Raw genomic sequence first — 18,991 nt, forward strand, 5'->3', positions numbered from 1 at the left:
ACTCTTGTGTTTACTGAATCTCATCAAACACCAAATTTCTTATGGCAGCAACACCGAATTAAACAGAAAAAGCACTATATAATATTTTTTTGCATCTTAATGAACTTTCCCCACAGTTCAGTTTGATATATTGGGTGTATTTTGGAAAAGCTGGGATTCTGACTGCTCCTGCAGGTTTGAACAAGCCGTTTGTAGTGATGGTCCTCAGCCCAGCAGCACCGATTCCGGTACAATAAATGTGGCCCATGTGGGTTTTTTTTTCTCACTTCCATTTTTTTTTCTATGTAAATAAAATATCATCTTCCAGTCTTCAGACCTCCTCTCTTCTTCGCCAGGATCAGGTGAGTCATGTAGACTCCTCAATGGCATTACAAGAGGCCAGCATGGCTTCCTCACCTTATTATCCTCCTACAACGTTTTCATCAATCAATAGCGTGTAGCTGACGTTTGTCATATTATTGGGATTTGCCGGTTTCAAATGCAGACATTTTGCAGCCAAGCTTTAAATAGCCTGTTGACCGCAGAATATTTGGTTGAGTGTGTGACAGGGAGAGTGAGGTGCTGCCAAGAAGTGTGTGCGGTTTGAGGCGTGTGTGTGTGTGTGTGTGTGAGAGAGAGAGAGAGAGAGAGGGAAAGAGAACGTGTTTATGTGTGCGTTGGAGAGGAGTGGAGGGCGGCTGGGGAGGGCATTAGTGAATGGCTGTGCTATTGCATCCTCCCAGGAGACCTCTCAAACACACACATTGTCCCGTCTACACACACACACACACACACTACCTTAGCAGCGCACAAAACCCGCCTCCTTCATCCCCCAAAAAAACTCCCATTTCGCTGCCATACCTCTATATCCTCGCACCGCCCCTCAACTAAAGTCAGCACACACTCTCTCCTCTGCCAGACTCACCGAGAGACGGTGGTGTGTGAGCAGGGCCCGTGCGTATTTACGCTCAGAGTGTGTGCATGTGTCAGGGGAGAGCTGGAGAGCCCGCGGCGCGCTGTCAGGAGAGCCCCAGCTTGTCTGAGTGCGGGACCCGGCAGCGGGTGATATAAGCCTCCAGAGAGGAGGAAGAACCGCCTGAGAGTTCGTTTATTTGTTACTGTTGTTATTATTATTATTATCATCGTTTCTTTAATTGGCGTTCCACGCGTTCGCTTGACTGGCGTTAACGTGCAGCCGAGAAAAGGAAAGTAAGCAAGCAAGAAGAAAGTAAGTAAGTAAGCAGAAGAGTCCGATTCAGCCCGAGCGGCTACAGAGTTTTGATCGTATTTTTAGCATCCCAACTGTCCCCCTCTCCCCGTCCCTTCTGAGTACGGAGTGGCAGAGGGAGGGACGGGAGAACCGGGCGGACGGACCGTGAAGCTGCGCACCTCCCCCGGTGGATGAGCCGCTGGATGCGGGACGATGGATTAACCGCCTTGGCCGGACGCTGCCGCCGCTTCTTTTTCACCGCCGCCCCCCTGTCCTCCTCGGGATTATTTTCAGCCCACACCGACCTTCCCTCCCTCTCGAGATGACCGAGGAATATGTGTTGCGGTGCGTCCTGATGCTCTGCTGTGCGCTCCTCTCGGCCAACGCGAGTAACTGGCTGTAAGTTGGACTCACGTTTCTAATCCTGACTTTCAGAGGGTGGACCGCATGTCTCACTTTCTTTTCCGCCTCCGCCGTTACCACTCGCCTGACCTCCTTCCACTCCTCCTCATCCTCACATGTCCGCTCATCTTCTTCTGTCCTGTTTCCCTTCACCTCAGTGGCCGCTCAGGTTAATTGGTAACCATCACCACACACACACACACACACACACACAGATAGACTTAATAACTTACCAACGCCGCTGTATCCCCCAATCAAAGACACTTCCAAAAAAAGAAAGAAAAAAAAGTGACCCTCAAGTGAAAAAGCACATGCTGTTTTTGGAAAAGTGCAGCTTTCCAGGTTTCTAGGTGAAATTTCATATTTTTCATTGAAAACGACAATGTTTTCTGCACGCCAGAAAGGTATGAAACTAATATATTTGACGGCATACATGTCCAGCTTGAGGGAGTATAAAGCGTATAAAGTTTGTGTCTGATGGGATTTTTGCAAACAAGTTTCGTCTGCCTATTTTTTGCTCTGGTAACTATCAAGTGAATTAGCTCATATGATTCTCATATCAGAAGATTTTGCAATTGATTTAGTGGATAAAAGAAAAAGATTACTGAGTGCAGCCTGTTAAACTTTATGTTCTCATCTTCTTATAAATGTCAGGAAAAGAAATTTTGTAACTGAACAGTTCTTCATTTCCCAGTTTTAACTTTGGAAATTCTTTGAGGAGCCGTGAAGAACTGACCAGTTAAAGCTCTGACCGTAAAAACACTTTTTCGTGAGAGACATAAATATCCCAACAAATTGTCAGTGCCTTTAATAACACACAAATAGCACCTTGATGGTAAAATATTTAAAACACACGAGTGAATGAAGTCAAATATTAATTCACCATTAAATTCTGCAGGCTGGAGGGAAAAGTGAAAATAAAAAGGTATCTGAGGAGATCAGGAAAAGTTCAGTCAGCTCACAGACGACTGGCGAGTGCCAGCCCATAATAGAATATTTCAATATTCATAATTTGGAGGAATGTCGGAGCAGCCAGATGACAGGCGCTCTGAAAGCGAGGACAACACGCAGTGTGACTGTGAGGCTGAACTGCACTGTGCCATCTCTTCCTGGGGCCGGTCGGTTGGGTCGCATGTGTGTGCCTGCTCTCCCGGCAGCCTGTGGGAGGTGGTTAGGTGGGTTTCTGCATTCCTCCGCAGGCTCCGCTCCATTTTCTGCTGCCACTCATTCCTCTTGGCTTCAGCAGTTTTACAAGCAGCGCTCATCATTTAGGCAGGACCTTTTTCTGTTGTCCTCCGGTGGTGTAGGCCGTGGATTATACCTGACGCTGATTGTTATTACAGTTCCCCACTCTTGTAATCTTCCTGCCAAACCGTGACTGTAGGCTACGTTGACTTTCGCATTTTCATTTTCACTCATTCATTCCCCTTGTATTTACACCACGGTAAGATTTATTATGCGATCACTTCTCGTCTTTTGTGTTTACATCGAGATAGCACAGCAGATGGCCTAACTGATATTGCTGACAGAATCATCAGAATAAATCAAATTACAGCCTTGCCAAACAGCACGGCCTACCTTGAACTCTGTCACCGAGTGCAGGGTAATTGTGCTGTTTGGGGCTGAAGGCGTGGTGACAGCAGCACACAGCAGGCATGTACAGGCAGGCTGCAGAGCTGCCAGTCTGCTCGACGGGATTGCACTGTTTAGGAAAATCTGTGTGTATGGGCTGTGTGGACTGTAAGTCGGTCCTCAACACCTCAACAGCTCCTCAAGCGTCAGTTACACCTCAACACGGCGGCAGGTCCACTCAGGGTCAAAGGATGGGAAGCAATTAGGAGAGTTTATTGCTGTTAACCTCTGCATAGGCCCACAGGTGCCCAGCGGCTCACAGGACGGTTCGTTACAGCCAGATGAATTTCTCTCTGTATCACATGATCAGCCAGCACTGTGACTAATATGCCATGTATTTATATTTTTATCTGGACTTACTGTATATAAATATTTTAGTGAAGAGAGGTAGGAGTGAAATGAGGGCCCGTCTGTGTGGCTTAGGGTCTTTGTGAATCAAATTTTAAAGGCCAGATGCTTCACAAAATGATTGACAACGTGTGTTTTATCAACTTGTACACCAACTTTGTCGTTTTCTCTTTTGTTGGAAATGTGTCGCGTTAACATTTGCTACTTATGATCACTTAGCACCTTCATTTTTGTAAATATCTGAGATTATTATCTAAAGCACAGAGCTGGAAACAATGAGACTTTCCTCTGCAGCAGTCTGACAAACCCACTGATACTGACATTGTGGTGCAGTTGGATCGCTTCTCCTCCGCAGCTCTGAGATCAGCTGTATCAACGTTACAATCACCACTGTGACTGGTCAGAATGTGTTGATATATGTGTTTTATTATGTGTTCATAGCAATGTGATGTCTGAGAGGCCATTCAAAGTGTGTGTTAGTACAACATTTCATCTAAAACACAGTGGAGACTCATTAGTCACACTGTTACACACAGTCCACTTTTCTATGATGTGAGCTTATTATTGTGTCACAAGTATAATGTAACGGTGAAATATGTGTTATATTACTTTATTATGTTGTTTTAAGTTCCAATTCATGTCAACAAATCAGCATCCAGAACAGCCAAGTAAAAATCTTCTGCTTTAGTCATCATTCAGGAGCTATCGTTATACTTGCAAGTTGGCATCGGAGCTCTTGAAATTTCTCACAGTGGAAACATCGTTTTTCTGCTACCAACACTAATGAGCTCGTTGAGCTAATTCTAGATGGACGATTTTCAGTCTGATGTGTGTGGTGGATGTGGTGTCGTCACGTCGTATGACCTCCTCATGAAGGTGTAAATGTGTTCCCAGCTTTGAGAAATGTATAGCAGGTTGTGTCTCTGCAGGTTGGTTCTGTCTCCGTGGAGATGTTTGTCGTTTTTGTTTTTTTTTACTTTTTGTTTACTATGGCTAGTAGTAATATTTCAGATATTCTTGGCTCAAACTTCGCAAACCTCCACCAGACTGAGGAGCACTTTGTGTGGCAAATAAAATCGTTGGTGTGCTGCTTTATGGGAGGTCTACCAGTGTATCTTAAAACCAGTATGGTCCAAGCTGAAACAATACCCAACACTTGGAAGATTGTGAACTTACATTTGACATTGTGGTTTAGAAATGTATTATGTGCTTATAACGTTGTCACCGTCATCTGGTTACCTTCAGGGATTTGGACTAAAAGGAACAATTTCAATATCAAATTTCAACTTTAGGTTTTGTGAAGTTGTGACTCACTATTTTCTTTATAGCTCAAATCATTAAGAATGAAAATACTTACAAGATCATGGACATGTTGCTAGCTGCAGCCAGAAACTGAATCAGTGAAATGTGTCAGAATAGCTCAGATGTTTCTCACACCTCTCAGCTGTTCTTACGTCGCATTAAATCGCAGCCTGAACCGGACTGTCTGTTTACCTCACCTGTAGCTCTGCCTGTGCCTGTCACCTTTAGCCCATGAGCCAGGATGCAATCACTTTGCCAAATCTCTGTGGCTGCTGAGTCATGTTTAGTGTCTCGCTGCCGAATAGGGATTTGAATGCTACTTTTCATTAGTTTGTCTATCGTCACCCTCCTCCTCCTCTTGCTACTCCTGCCCTGCTCCGACTGGTTCTGCTGCACCTGCACCCTTCTCCTGGTCTGCCCTGAGTGTGTGTGTGTGTGTTTATGTGCATGTGATTTGTTGATTAAGCATGTAAGCTGGCATCCTCCCCAACGGTGGCACACACTCAGTAATTACCATGCTGACCGCCGAAGAATGGTGGCCACTTACAGTGCACCAACTCACCAACAGACGTCGCTCAGATGAGCACTTCGTTAAAGGGGCAGCGAGAACGTTGTGTTTCTCGTGTGTGTGCGTGTGTGTGCATTTGAAATTGAATAAAAAAAAAAAATTAGGAATGTAAAGGCTGGGGAGAAGCTGTAGTCGAAGAAGCACTCAGATCATTTACTACAGTAAAAGTAGCAACGCCACAGTATAGAGACTCTCGTCACAAGTTATTGAATTATGATCATTAATAGATTTATGTATGGATCACTCACATTAAGTACAATACAATATTTTATCTCCTTATAAAAATAACAAAACTGAGAGTCTACAGCCGTGCTAGCAGCTCTGTGAGGCTGCTCTGAGGTCCTGCAGCTCGGAGGAAATGCTAATATGCTGATATTCAGCGGCACAGTGTTTACCGTTGCCATCATCCTAGTTTAGCGTGTTAGCGTGCTAACGACTCGGTCAGGTTTAGGGAAAGATCATGGTTTGTCAAGGTTAGACAAACATTAATTCATTAGTCTGAGTGTTTAGTTGACCCCTCGCAGACTTTGTCACTCAATAATAAAGTCACCTGACTTCCTCCTTTGATCCTCGCAAACAAGAATCATCTGCTGGAGGGCTTTGTCATTTGAACCCAAACATCATTTTGGGGCATTTTGCTGATTCTGTTGTTCTTCTCCTCCCCATTGGCTGTAATAAGCACATAAAAATGGCCCCAAAATCCTTTCTTTTCAGGTCAGGTGATTACCAGAGGTTTTACAATTCAGCGTGATTTGGACATGAATGTCTGTACTGCATTTCATAACAATCCATCCTGTAGCTCTGTAGATATTTCAGTCTGGACCAAAGTTGTGGACTGACTGACTGACCAACATTACCATCTCTTGAGCCAGGCTGCTAGCATGCTGGAAAATTTGTGACTTGCAACTGTAATTTTATCTGTCTTCTTCCACTTATATAAGTTTTTCATGTTTTGTAAGTAACATCTTCCACAATACTTTATGGAAAGGAATATTTCTGTATTAATACTCAACAAAATGTCTCCTTGTTTCAAAATGTTTTCAGAAGTTACTTGCAGAGTAAAAAAAAAAAAAAAACAACTTTTGACACTGACCTAAGAAAAAGAAAAACCCCAGTGGTTGTGATGAATTTGGCTACTCTTGCTGCTGCTGTGGCAAAAGAAGGTTTACATCTGGCATCCGTCTAAAGAAAAGACACACACACAAAAAAAAAAAAAACGAGAGAGGCCTTCGTTCCATTTATTTGTTTGGTTGAACTGTCATGAATCTGCTCTGCAGAAAGGATTATAATCCTCATTTATTTGCTCAAGAAATCTCATGCCCCTTAAAACCTAGAAAGAGTTGAGTGTTTGCTTTTTAAACACTTCACTTTCAGCAGGGAACAGTAGGTTCAGGCTTGGATGCCGTTTGCTACTGTCAACATGTAGCAAAAGATATGGAAGCTAAGCAACCAGAACCAGATGGAAACGAATATGGTTGCATGGTCATATTATTAAATGTTCTCACATTACTACTCAACATCTTGTCAGTAGCATCGTGGTGGTTCATCTCAGAGGACTCTGGTAGGACATCATCGATACTGTAGGAAAAACTCACACACACATGCTGGTCTTTTAATCTGTGTCTTTAAGATTCTTCGTGTGTGTGTGTGTGTGTGTGTAAGTGTGCAAATGTGTGAATATACATGAATATGTCCTGGAAAACCATGGCGAGGTGAGGGCAGCTGATGGGAAACCAGAGAAAGCAGAGACCTTGGCATTGCGGTATACACTGGCGCCTCACACACACACACACGCACGCACACACCCATGAATGTGGTAAAGCTATGGCATGTTATTTCGAGCCCGCTTGTCACCAGTGTGTGTACAATTATCGTGACACACTTGGAGCCGCGGGGAATCGCTCAGGATGACCAGATTACCGCCAGGAGGGCTCGGGCTGACGAGGAAACACCTGGGTTGCTGAGAGACGAGAGACAGGTCTGGCAGATCCACAGAGAGGTGCTTGGGGCTTTTAGGAGACGTGACATACCCTCTGGTGACCATGTTGGTAGGCTTGTGCTCCTGTATGACAATGGCTGTGAACAGCTGAATGCATTTCTGAATGTATACTTCAGCCCCTGTTTGATGCATTGGCTTGTGAGCAAATTAAACAGGGTAGGATATGTTATTTTCCCTATAAACTTTGGAAACTGTCAGGCATGTCTACCTGGTGGGTGAAGGATAAAACGACATGATGCAAAGACACTGCTTAGAAGAAAGGGACGAGTGCAGGTCAGTGACCTAAAAGCCATTAGAGTTCGGCATTGAACTGGGACCTTCTGTGCAGAGTTTGATGTTCTCCCTGTGCCTGCGTGGGTTTTCTCCGGGTACTCTGCCTTGCTCCCACAGTCCCAAAAACATGCCCATTAGGTTAACTGGCTACTCTACCTTGCCCCTAGGCGTGAGTGTGTGAGATTGACTGTCTTTGTGTGTCGGTCCTGTGGTTGACCGGCGACCAGTCCAGGGTGAACCCCGCCTCTCACCCATAGTCAGCTGGGATGGGCTCCAGCCCTCCAGAAGTTAACTTCTGAGCCGTATTGAAGTGATCTGGTGACCACTTTTGGAAGCTGGTTGAATTGGCAATGCCACTGGGCCTGCTGGTTGATCCACCACTTCCGAAGATGTCCAGATGTAACAACAACTGCTGGATGGATTGTACTTTTGTATGGACATTCATGGTTCCTGTGATTCCTAATCACTTTGGTGATCCTATAGTGCCAAACTGAGGACAAAATTACAATGCTTTAGTTTATGACCAAGCACTTGAAAGATCTGTCACTTGTCCCATCAGTCTCAACTGTACTTTGTGTTTTGTAGAAATCAGCAAAAGTTAAATCAAAAAACAATGCTGAACTGAGATGGTGATCATGGTAACCATCAGATTAACAACAGAATCAGCATGTCATAATCTTTTAGCAGGAAAAAACGTGGGACAACATGTTTCAGCTTTTCAGAACGTCATGAAAGAAAATCTTCAAGAGAACATACATTGAAAACTTAAGTGGATGATGTTTTACAGAGATGTAGAGGCTTGCATAGTCTGATATGTATGAAGCTGATATAATTGTGTGTGCCATCATCTTGTCCTACCAAACTGCACAAAACCACCATTTTTATTCATATGGTTAGCTAGTTAATAAGCTAACTTTACTCAAACAAAGAAATGGTCATAGGTGCACAGCGCAGGAGTCGCCCGTGGCCAAGTCCTGCATTTAGAAACAATCAGCTGTTCACAGCTATTGTTTCCCAAGAGCTTCAGACCTCTAACATGGCCGCCAGAGTGTTTGTGGCATCACCTGAAAGACCTTCATAGACAGAAACGAGACAACAGAAAACATACAACAATAATACTGACACACAGGCACTTATACCTTCACTTTTACCTATCCTCCATCACACTAACATCAGGCACGAGGTTCACTTCACAGCTTTTATTGCCTTTTTTCCCAAATGTGAGTGAAAGTGTGTTTTAGGGTGCACGTGAGTGTGCGTCTGTGTGTGCCCACGCGTGTGTCTGGGTGTGTATTTATATGCTGCTGGCTCCACTAGAGCTCATTTCCCCCTAAAAATAACATGCTCTGCCAACACCACAATCCTCACACACACACACACACGTGGTGTGAGCTGCTCAGTAACTGTGTTAGTTAAAATCATCAGATTGTGTCCACTTTTTTTCCCCACCTCTTTCCATTTTCTTTCCCTTCACGTTCCTCCCATCCTTCTGATCTTTCTCTTTTTTCTATTTTCTATTATCTATTTCATTTGTCACTGAATACACAAGAACAAAGCTATTTCAAATATTATGACTCAAATTTAGGTCGGCGTAGTCTTTCGGACAATAACCCACACACACACAATAGCGGGTTGCCATTGATGTAATACCCTGAACTGCAACTTGTGAAGAGACTTTTGAAATTGTAAAATTCTGTTATCCCCAATGACTTTTTTATACTTCACATTTTATTATTCCAGCAACAAGCAAGTATGAAATTTAGGCAGTAGTCGGGTACGGCTAAGATTAAGACATAACTATTTAGTCAATGATACTGAAGAACCATGGTCATGCATAGTATGTTAAAGGGACATTCACCCCAAAATAAAAAATGCATATTTTTCCTCTTTTCTGTTGCTCATCTAGGTAGTTTTGGTGTGAGTTGCAGAGTTTTGGGGACAACAAATGCAGACATGTCTGCCTTCTCTGGATTATAATGGAGCCAGATGGCACTCAAAAAACCAAACACAACACAATGCAACTCAACAGCACCACAAACTGCAGCCCCCCCAAAATGAACAGTCCAGCTGAATCAACACCTCATATACAGTGCTCATCCAGAGCGGTGGTTAAACTTTACTGTAGTTTATGTCAGTTATGTAAGTGTCTTGACGAGAAACCAGCAACCTGCCAGCCAGTCAAATACACTTACTGAAACTGTGCTGGAAATGTTGTGTGTATTAAACATAGTGAGTGTGCAGGTGAGGTTGAAACAGCGGAAACGATGTGGCCGACGTGCTAAGGTAATGACTCTGCAGGTCATTACAGACAGGTTCGGAGAAAGTTAAGATGACTTTTAGGAAAGTGGAAACCAAATGTACTGATTTAAAGGAGTTTCCATCTTTCTGTATTTTGGGCCAGTGCATCTCGATTCAACAGGGATGTTTTCTCTAGAACAATTTGGCACGACACATGGCGCGACATTGGCTGTCCACGACGGTCTTATCATATGAGACCATCAGTAGAGCCACAGTAGGAAGGTTCAGGAGGGAGGAGGGCAAACTTTGTGCTGTGCTGCCGTTCAGTGTAGGTGGATGAAGATAAACTTAGAGAACAGTGCCCTCTACTGATCTCTACATGTCTCACATTCTGTAGGTGTCCACTGGTCAGGCGACAGGGAGGGTGAGTTCAGGTCACACCTCAGTCACACTGGTCTTTACGAGCAATTTAAGTCTTTGCTGCCTGCTGTGCTTCTACTGAGACTAAACGTAAGGGTTTCTGAGCACTTTACTTTATGGGCCTAAAACTAGAGAAAAGTATTGCCTGTGCATCAGGTCAAAGAGTGAACTGTAACTTGCTGCAGCGATGCTTGCAGGTCTGTTAAGTTCTTTTTGGACCTGTTCACAGTGCCTCAATAGAAAAGTTTCTTAGACTCTTTCTTGCAGCTCTCCTCCTTGCATTTCCCATCCATGCTATATTTACCTGTTGCTGTGTACCTCTGCTGTGTGCTCAGTACTGGAAAGGCAAACATGAGGATATTTTCATATAAATACACATTAAAGATGATGGAAGCGCAGAGAGGGTGCTACAGTTTGTGACCATTAGTGTATGTTTGTGTGTCCAGGAACGCTGAGAAGTTTGCTGAAGCACAAGACTGTCATGCAGATGTGTCCAGCTTCTGTATCCCCTCCCTCCGCTGCACTTCTCTTTCCTCTACTGTCGTGAATTTCTCTTATTTTGGTCATCATTTTAGCTAACTTAAGTTAGCAAAGGTTACTAATCTAGTTTTGCTTAAATTTGCAATGCACCTCTACCCGTTTCTGTAAATCCAGATAATTTTGGAAAAAAGCATAATTGCTGTCTTTAAATCAAGACAATGAAACACCAATTTACAAACTGACATTTACCATTTTAATGTTGTGTTGCTTATGAGGACGTAACATGCAGAGGACTTGTTGTTTACAGCGTGAAATGTCAGAAAATAGTGAAAAACCCTCTCAGCAACTGGCCAAGAAAACAATTACCATCTCCTGGATCTTTCTGACTCTCTGCAAGAAAGCAAGGAATGTATTGCCTAAAATATCAAACTGACTACTTTGTGGGCCACTTTCAAGCACTGAAAGTGGTTCATTTTTACAATAGCCTTGATTTCCTGACTCCAGATAACAACCTGCACCTCCTCTGTTTAGTATTATCTCTTATTTTCAGTCTCAGCCTCCCATGAGGCCGTGGGGGGCTCTGGGTGGGAGGTATAGAGCATTCCACCTGGACTGTGGTGCGTTCGCAGGCCGCTGCGTGTTTGTGTTGCATTACACATTGCAGCCTTCACAACACCACTGGCTCCACTGGGCTTAGGCCTCTGGGATTTACGCACGCAACCACCAGAGGCCAGAGAGACAGAGAGAAGAGAGGGAGAGGAATGAGGATGAGATGTGGGATGATGGTGTGTGTGTGTGTGTGTGTGTGTTGCTCTGTCCTTCGACGGGTTGACTCCTCTGTCTCTCTGTTGAGGTGTTTTGTTAACCTCGTCTCTGGGAAGCGAAGGGCATAAACAGCAGAACTAATAGATAAAGAGAGACACACACACACACACACACACATACACAGACACACACATACACAGAGACACACTTACCCAAAGCCTGTGTCGAATTTTTCCCACGCGTGTACACACACACACACAAACACACACTGCCTAAAATCACCTGAATTACAGCTTATCCAGTGTTTATTAAATGTTTCCAGGATGAATGTCAGGCCAGCGGGATGCCATCCTGTCTTTGTGAGTGTGCCCATCCAACAGACAGCTTTCTGTCGTCCTGCGTTTCCTCCATGGCTTCTATTTATCGCTGTCTGATGGCCTCCCAGCTGGATGCCTCGACTCAAACGTAGCACCCTGCCCAAGGCTACGCTATTCAACAAAGAGGGATCAAACGCCGCACATGGCTTTGATGAAAGCCTTGCAACTGCAGTGGAGCAAATCAGAGCAGGGCAGAGTTGGACCCGGTCCACAGTGAAAGGGGGGCAGGAACTGCAGATTTAAGAGGAGAAATAACCTCACAGAGAGCTCGAGGACAGACAGTGGGGTTCAGGATTCCCCCACTGTTATCTTTCCAGATTTTCAAATCACTGGCCCTCATGGAGAAATTATTTTCAATGCTTTTCTTAGCTGAAGCACCTCTCTGACTTCTGTGAGTGTTTTATTCCTATCCTGTTTTTTAAAGCAGTATTGTGTTACTTTTAAAAGAAGAAACAGCACATTTCTCTTGTTACAAATAAAAAAAGTGAATTCAAAAAACACACCCTTGCACATTTTCCTGCTGCAGCCTTACTTGGTCTGGTGAGAGCAATGGTCACTTTTAGCAAACTTTAACCTGGTAATGCAGTACTGAGTCACCGTGCTGATTTAATGACTCTTGCATGTCACAGAAAATAATTTAATAATCACAAAAGTAGAAGACGACTGGAGACATATGGTTGCTATAAAGCTCCATTTTTTCATGTTCTCATAAACGAAGAACCGACCTGAGTCCTGAGTTGGTCCAAGTGCTAAAAGGTGCTAAACGTACTGTAGAGCTGGAGGTAAGAGTTGGGTTGTACCTGTCTGTGAGTTTGCAACTAAAAGCAACCCGTCACACATAGAAAAAGTGGTTCTCCTGAGGAAACTCAGTTAACGGTATGAGTCATCCCTGAGGGTGGATGTGAGCGGATGTGGCTGAGAGGTGGTGGAGTGGCAGAAAGTGGAGTTATCGCAGTGATGAGTGCTAAATACTGACACTGTCTGGAAGGAAAGAGGAAAAAGAAGGCCATCAAAGAGACACACACACTGAGAGAGACAGATTATCTGAACTGTTGTGAGGAGGAGATGAGAGGGTGGATGAAGAGGAGGAGATGTTTGACCTCTGGAAGGGTGATATACTAATTATACTACCACACTTACAAATAGCACTAAACATAATGTACTGATGCTAAACTTACTGCTCTACCTTTTACCTGTCAAGAGGTGGACATGATGAATGTCTGTCCCTAAAAGGAGGAATCAAAAGAGCTGAGCTGTAGCTAACAGAACATAATCATAAACTCTTTTCTTACATCTTAATTTCATCCCCTGGCAGCATGACTTTGAGTTGTGTATTATATCTCTGTCAATGATCTGACAGCAGAATTCTTTGCGATCTGGACTTTTGCCACAGCTTGATTGAGACGGGCTAACGGGGCTTTACAGAGGTATGTGTGGTCTTGGGAACTCATAACCCAGGACTCACATAACAAGCTTGAGGAACCTTAAGGAAAACCATGTCTGGTTTATAGAATGGCAGCCTAAAAGCTAATTTTGTTGGAATTTGCCTTTACTTTATTATCAAGGGCCATTTTGCAATTCAAACTCTGTTCACTGCATGGAGGAGCCTGCAAAAACTGAATTCATTCTTTCATGAAAATTCTTAGGTCAGGTCTTTGTCCCTTCAAGATTTTTTCTGTTGATGCCAGCTTTATTCCCTGCAATTTAGGTGAGCATGTACTCCTGTGTAGCCTGATGAAGTGCAAAACAATAATAATAAAATAATGGATTTGCTTTCTTTCTGAGAGTGACCGAAGACGATGAATGTCAGTGTCTGCTTGTTTAAATACGAGCTGGAGCCTCATTTCCACTGTGTGGTACAGCTCGGCCCGACTTGCCGGTACCAGCTGCTTTTCTCAGTTTTGGTTTTCCACTGCGCCTCCATCATTGTTAGCTGATCGTCATAGCAACAACGTGTGAAAATGACATCATCTACAACGTGACACAAACACGGGAACAAAGTGTGTCAGTACAAGCATGGTACCAGTTTTGGTAACCTCCCTTTCAAGACTTCAGGAAGCTTCCCTACAGTCCCTACAAGCGCCTGTAGTTCACCAGCTCCACCTAACTACTCCTGAAACATCACAAGGTTGTTTATACTCTTCTGCTTTAGTCCAACCTCATCTCATTCTGAGAAAGAGTGTGAAACTTCTCCTTCAAAAAACATTAAAGTTGGTTTTTAATGTTGTCTTCTGATCGTTCAAAAGCACTTGAACTTCTGTGTCGAGTGCAAAAATGTTTGGGTTTCTTTTTCCTTTTGGCTCCGCAAATGCGTATTGTAAGGAAAAGAGACAACTGGAACAACAGTCTGAATGTGTTTGATGCTATATAAAAACATCTGTCTAAACAGTCTGTTTAATCTTCTATCAAGTAGTAAAAATTAAGTATTGTTTAAATCGTAACTAAACCTGCTGCAGTGTTTCTCTGAATCAAATGTCTTCAAAAGTGATCCATCTTTCTGTGACTTGTTTGAAGACACAAGCTTTTCTTTCAAAATACGTGAATGAGGAGTTATATCATTTCATCTGCAAAACTTTCCGTTGTTTGAAGAGTTTTAGACTCAACACTGGTTTAAATGAGTTCACTCTGAGTGGTGTAGACAGCACACAGTCAGCCCTGCTCCCTCTGTGAGAGGCTCACTGCCAGCTGGTGAGAAGACCTATTTCTGTAAGGTGCAGCTGGAACTGGAGATATGAGACTGAAGTGACGTGAGGTGGATGTGTGAGGGTCGGGGCATCCACACCGATACCATTTTCTCACACATCTTAGACTGTGTGTGTGTGTATGCAGTGTATCTTGCTGACCTGTCTGGCCTGAAGGTGGTGTGTATGATAAGCCACTTTCCCTCCTCTCATTGTGCTCACAACCAGACATTAATCCCAAACATTCCCACAATGTCATGGGAACCAACCTGCTGCACACAAGCTCTGCTTCATCTGAATGATGCCGTCAAATTTGATCATTTCCTGTTTCCAGAGAGACACTGACTGTACCAAAGTCAGGCTATGATGGAGATAACATGTAGCCTTTATTTTATGACTTGTATGACTTTAGCCCTTACATGTCAGATTTCAGCTTTTTCTCCTGGATGTTCCTTTATCCCTCTGTGTCCTTTGAGGCTACTTATTGCACACTAAAGAGGTCATGTTGTGGTTTTTTTTTGTTTTTTTCTGTCAGGTACCTGGCCAAGCTGTCATCCGTGGGAAGCATCAGGGATGAGGAGACATGTGAGAGGTTACGAGGCCTCATCCAGAGACAGGTACACACCTCTACGTCCTGACAAGAATGACTGTAAAAATGATGACCCCATGTAACTCCATGTTTCATGACAAATATACACTGAGTCATTAGGTGAATCCTAATGACTTTGGTGGTCCTCTGATTTTTCTGTGCTACCAGGGTAACATTTTTTCACTCACATCTGCCAAACGGATTAAATATTATTTTGTGAGTGTGCATACTCCTTTTGTTGCTGATGTGATTCGTGTGTGTCTCTGCTGCAGGTTCAGATCTGCAAGCGCAGTGTGGAGGTGATGGATGCAGTGCGTCGCGGAGCCCAACTGGCTATAGACGAATGTCAGTTCCAGTTTCGCAACCGTCGCTGGAACTGCTCCACGCTGGAGACCGTGCCCGTGTTTGGCAAAGTGGTCACGCAGGGTAAGATTGTGCCCTTCTTCTGTCAACATCGCCCTGCAAACATCTGGACACAGAAGAGACAAAGATATGATCGACAGCACTGCAGCTGACTGAAACTAAAACAAGCTTATCAGTCTGCTTTTCTATCAGTATCCATTTACAAAATTGGGACCTAAATATCTTTGATATCACTTTAAAACATGCCATTTTAAAATACTTTTTAGTTTCTTTCTTTCTCTCTTCCCGTTGGCTTAACCAACTGCTGTACGTTAACATCTGGTCTCCTACCCTTGCACTTTAATATAGACTTTATACACACTTTTTTGCCAGTCAGAATGAGAAGGTCTTTTCAGTTATATAATGAAACAATATGACTCTGTGTGTGTGTGTGTGTGTGTGTGTGTGTGTGTGTGTCAGGCACCCGTGAGGCAGCCTTTGTGTATGCCATCTCAGCAGCCAGTGTGGCGTTTGCGGTCACAAGGGCCTGCAGCAGCGGAGAGCTGGAAAAATGTGGCTGTGACCACAATGTACATGGAGTCAGCCCAGAGGGTAGGTCCCTCTTTCTCTTTTTTACATACACACACACACACACACACACACACACTAAGTAGACTAAGTAATGTGACATTTTGAATTATTATTTTGAAAGGACCAGTATTTAGCATATTAACTAAGCCATCTTATCCCCATGTGTGTATAGCCAGATTTTTTACAACATGAATGAATACAATATGGCAACACATTACTATACCAATAGAGAAATATTGAAAAGTGGCTGCTGTCTGTCTTAATATCCTGTCACAGGGTTCCAGTGGTCAGGCTGCAGTGACAACATTGCGTATGGAGTAGCATTTTCTCAGTCCTTTGTGGATGTGAGGGAAAGAAGTAAAGGCCAGTCTTCCAGTCGGGCTCTCATGAACCTGCACAATAATGAGGCTGGCAGGAAGGTAACTGACGTAAAATGTAAATTAGGCCTTTTCTAGAACACTGCACTTCTTTAACTAACCCACAGGTTCACGGTGGGATTTTTCTTTTTCTTTTTGTGTTCTCTTGCAATACTTCAGTGTTACTAACAAATAACTTTCATGTTGTCTGATAATAATTGCTGTATTTCCTCTGATCTATCAGAAAAGATAAGATATGACAGATATGAGACTTCTTTAGAGTTGGCGTATGTAAGTTTTGACAGCAGACAAATCAAACTCAGCAGTCTAAGTCTCACGTCTACAGTCCTGGTAGAAGTCTCAGTATAAGAGAGATGGATGATCCACAGCAGCTAGATTTTATGGATGTTATACATTATGATCACATTATTGTAAGTTTTGTCTATTAACCTAAGGTTCTTTGGCAACCCTGCAGGCCATCCTGTCCCACATGCGTGTGGAGTGCAAATGTCACGGCGTTTCAGGCTCCTGTGAGGTAAAGACCTGCTGGAAAGCCATGCCGCCATTCCGCAAGGTGGGCAACGTCATCAAGGAGAAATTTGACGGCGCCACTGAGGTAGAGCAGCGCAAGGTTGGCTCCACCAAGGTTCTGGTGCCTCGAAACTCCCAGTTCAAACCTCACACAGATGAAGATCTGGTCTACCTGGACCCCAGTCCAGATTTCTGCGACTATGACCCGCGCACACCGGGTATGCTGGGCACGGTGGGACGCCAGTGTAATAGAACCTCAAAGGCCATTGACGGCTGCGAGCTGATGTGCTGTGGCCGTGGCTTCCAGACACAGGAGGTGGAGGTGGTGGACAGGTGCAGCTGTAAGTTCCACTGGTGCTGTTATGTCAAATGCAAACAGTGCCGCAAAATGGTAGAGATGCACACTTGCCGATGATGGGAATGAGGAGCACAGACTGGGACACTGCTGATGAACAAAACAAAAGCCCAGAACTCCTACACCAAGGCCAGAGGGAGCAAGGAGGACTTGTGAAGCTCAATCTTCTCCTGCTTGAAAGCCACCCCACCCTCCTTCTACTGGTCAACGGAAACAGACTAAGCGGCTGAGAGGTCAAATGTCATCCTGTTAATTTTATGCCACCTGAATGGATATCAATAGATAATGCATGGGATTTTCTACAAATCTACAGAGGCAGTTTGTTTCTTCTCAAGTAGAGAGCGTCTTTCACTTCCTGCCTCCCTCCCTCACTCTCATATTTGCTTTGTCATTGATGCTTCTTATTTTTGTAATGTTTAACTTATTTGTTGAGACTGAGAAGACTGACATGGGGGTGGACAAAGAAGGAGGGGACAGATGAGTGGAGATAATAAGGGAAAAAACTGGACCCATGGGTGGGCAGGTGGGTGGGTGGGGTTAAGAGGTTGGGTTGGGGTCAAGAGGAGGGTTGTTTGCCCTCTGTCCTTGCTGCTGCTGCTTTGTGGACTCACTTTGAGTTGTCGATGTTGAAAAGGGAGATGCTGAGTTTGTCAAAGGACAGACTTGAACAACAAAGAGGACTGCGTCACAGACGGACTTCCTGTGATTTGCTTCCTGGCTGTGCCGCGCAGAGGTTCAGTTGCTGTTGATTCATGTATTTTGCCCCCTGCAATGCCCTGATGCTGCTCCACTCACACACATTCTCTCTCTCTTGCTGTCAGAAGGGAGGACGATGATGGACAGGTGAAAGCCACTGTCAGCTGCTTCCTGTCTTTTCTGTAGGTCCATAGCACTAGCAGGTGATGGGCAAGAAACACACAAAACACACACATCCCTAGCAAACATTGCTCCGAAATGACTTCTTTATATTCACAGCTGCTACCTGCGACGGGAAACCAGACACAAAACAGTTTCCAGATCAGATTTAAAGTGATTTGTTACCATTTGAGAACATCATATTCTGGAGACCTTGCATGCTCATTTGGGCTGATGCTCATCTTGGGCTCCTCTTGCACGTCACCATCTGCCAAATGTTGGTTTAATGCAAACATGAGCAAACACGCAGAGACGTGCATGCACCAGCAAACACACACAAAGTAAACACACATGTACACAAAGGGGTCTGCCAGTGGGTTGCCGAGCATGTTCACCATGCATGATGACTGAAGCACTTTCTCTCCAAGCGCACATAGAGCCCTTGCCCCACAGCAACAAACATCTGACCGCATTTTCAATTTTTTCCTGTTCCTCACACACACACAAATACATACAGTTTCCCATGCCACTGTGAGGACTCTGTTGTTGACTTGTACCACCATAAAGCCAAGCTTTCCTATAATAACATGCTATCATTATAAAGACATACTGTAGATCTGTAAAGACTTATACACTGAAGAAGACTGTACTGCCTATGAATGTATGTTAATATGGAATATATGCTGTGTCAAAAATGA

At 44.0% G+C, this 18,991-nt stretch overlaps 1 protein-coding gene across 1 annotated transcript; it reads left to right on the forward strand.

The window, feature by feature from the left end:
* The first annotated feature begins 819 nt into the window (after positions 1 to 819).
* wnt4 (wingless-type MMTV integration site family, member 4) lies at positions 820 to 18,991 on the forward strand. Its single transcript, XM_046384847.1, has 6 exons — positions 820 to 1,588; positions 15,210 to 15,291; positions 15,536 to 15,689; positions 16,086 to 16,217; positions 16,473 to 16,615; positions 17,028 to 18,991. The coding sequence occupies exons 1-6, from the start codon at positions 1,512 to 1,514 to the stop codon at positions 17,496 to 17,498; spliced, it is 1,059 nt and encodes a 352-aa protein (XP_046240803.1). The 5' UTR covers positions 820 to 1,511; the 3' UTR covers positions 17,499 to 18,991.

Source organism: Scatophagus argus, chromosome 3 (assembly GCF_020382885.2).
Source record: "Scatophagus argus isolate fScaArg1 chromosome 3, fScaArg1.pri, whole genome shotgun sequence".
Lineage (NCBI taxonomy): Eukaryota > Metazoa > Chordata > Actinopteri > Scatophagidae > Scatophagus > Scatophagus argus.

What these genes read in the sequence shown, in the direction of transcription:
- wnt4 (XM_046384847.1), top strand. Translation starts at nt 1,512, where the DNA reads ATGACCGAGGAATATGTGTTGCGGTGCGTCCTGATGCTCTGCTGTGCG. An exon ending in GCCAACGCGAGTAACTGGCT is followed by an intron (nt 1,589 to 15,209) that starts GTAAGTTGGACT and finishes TTTTTCTGTCAG; the next exon opens with GTACCTGGCCAAGCTGTCAT. An exon ending in GAGGCCTCATCCAGAGACAG is followed by an intron (nt 15,292 to 15,535) that starts GTACACACCTCT and finishes TCTCTGCTGCAG; the next exon opens with GTTCAGATCTGCAAGCGCAG.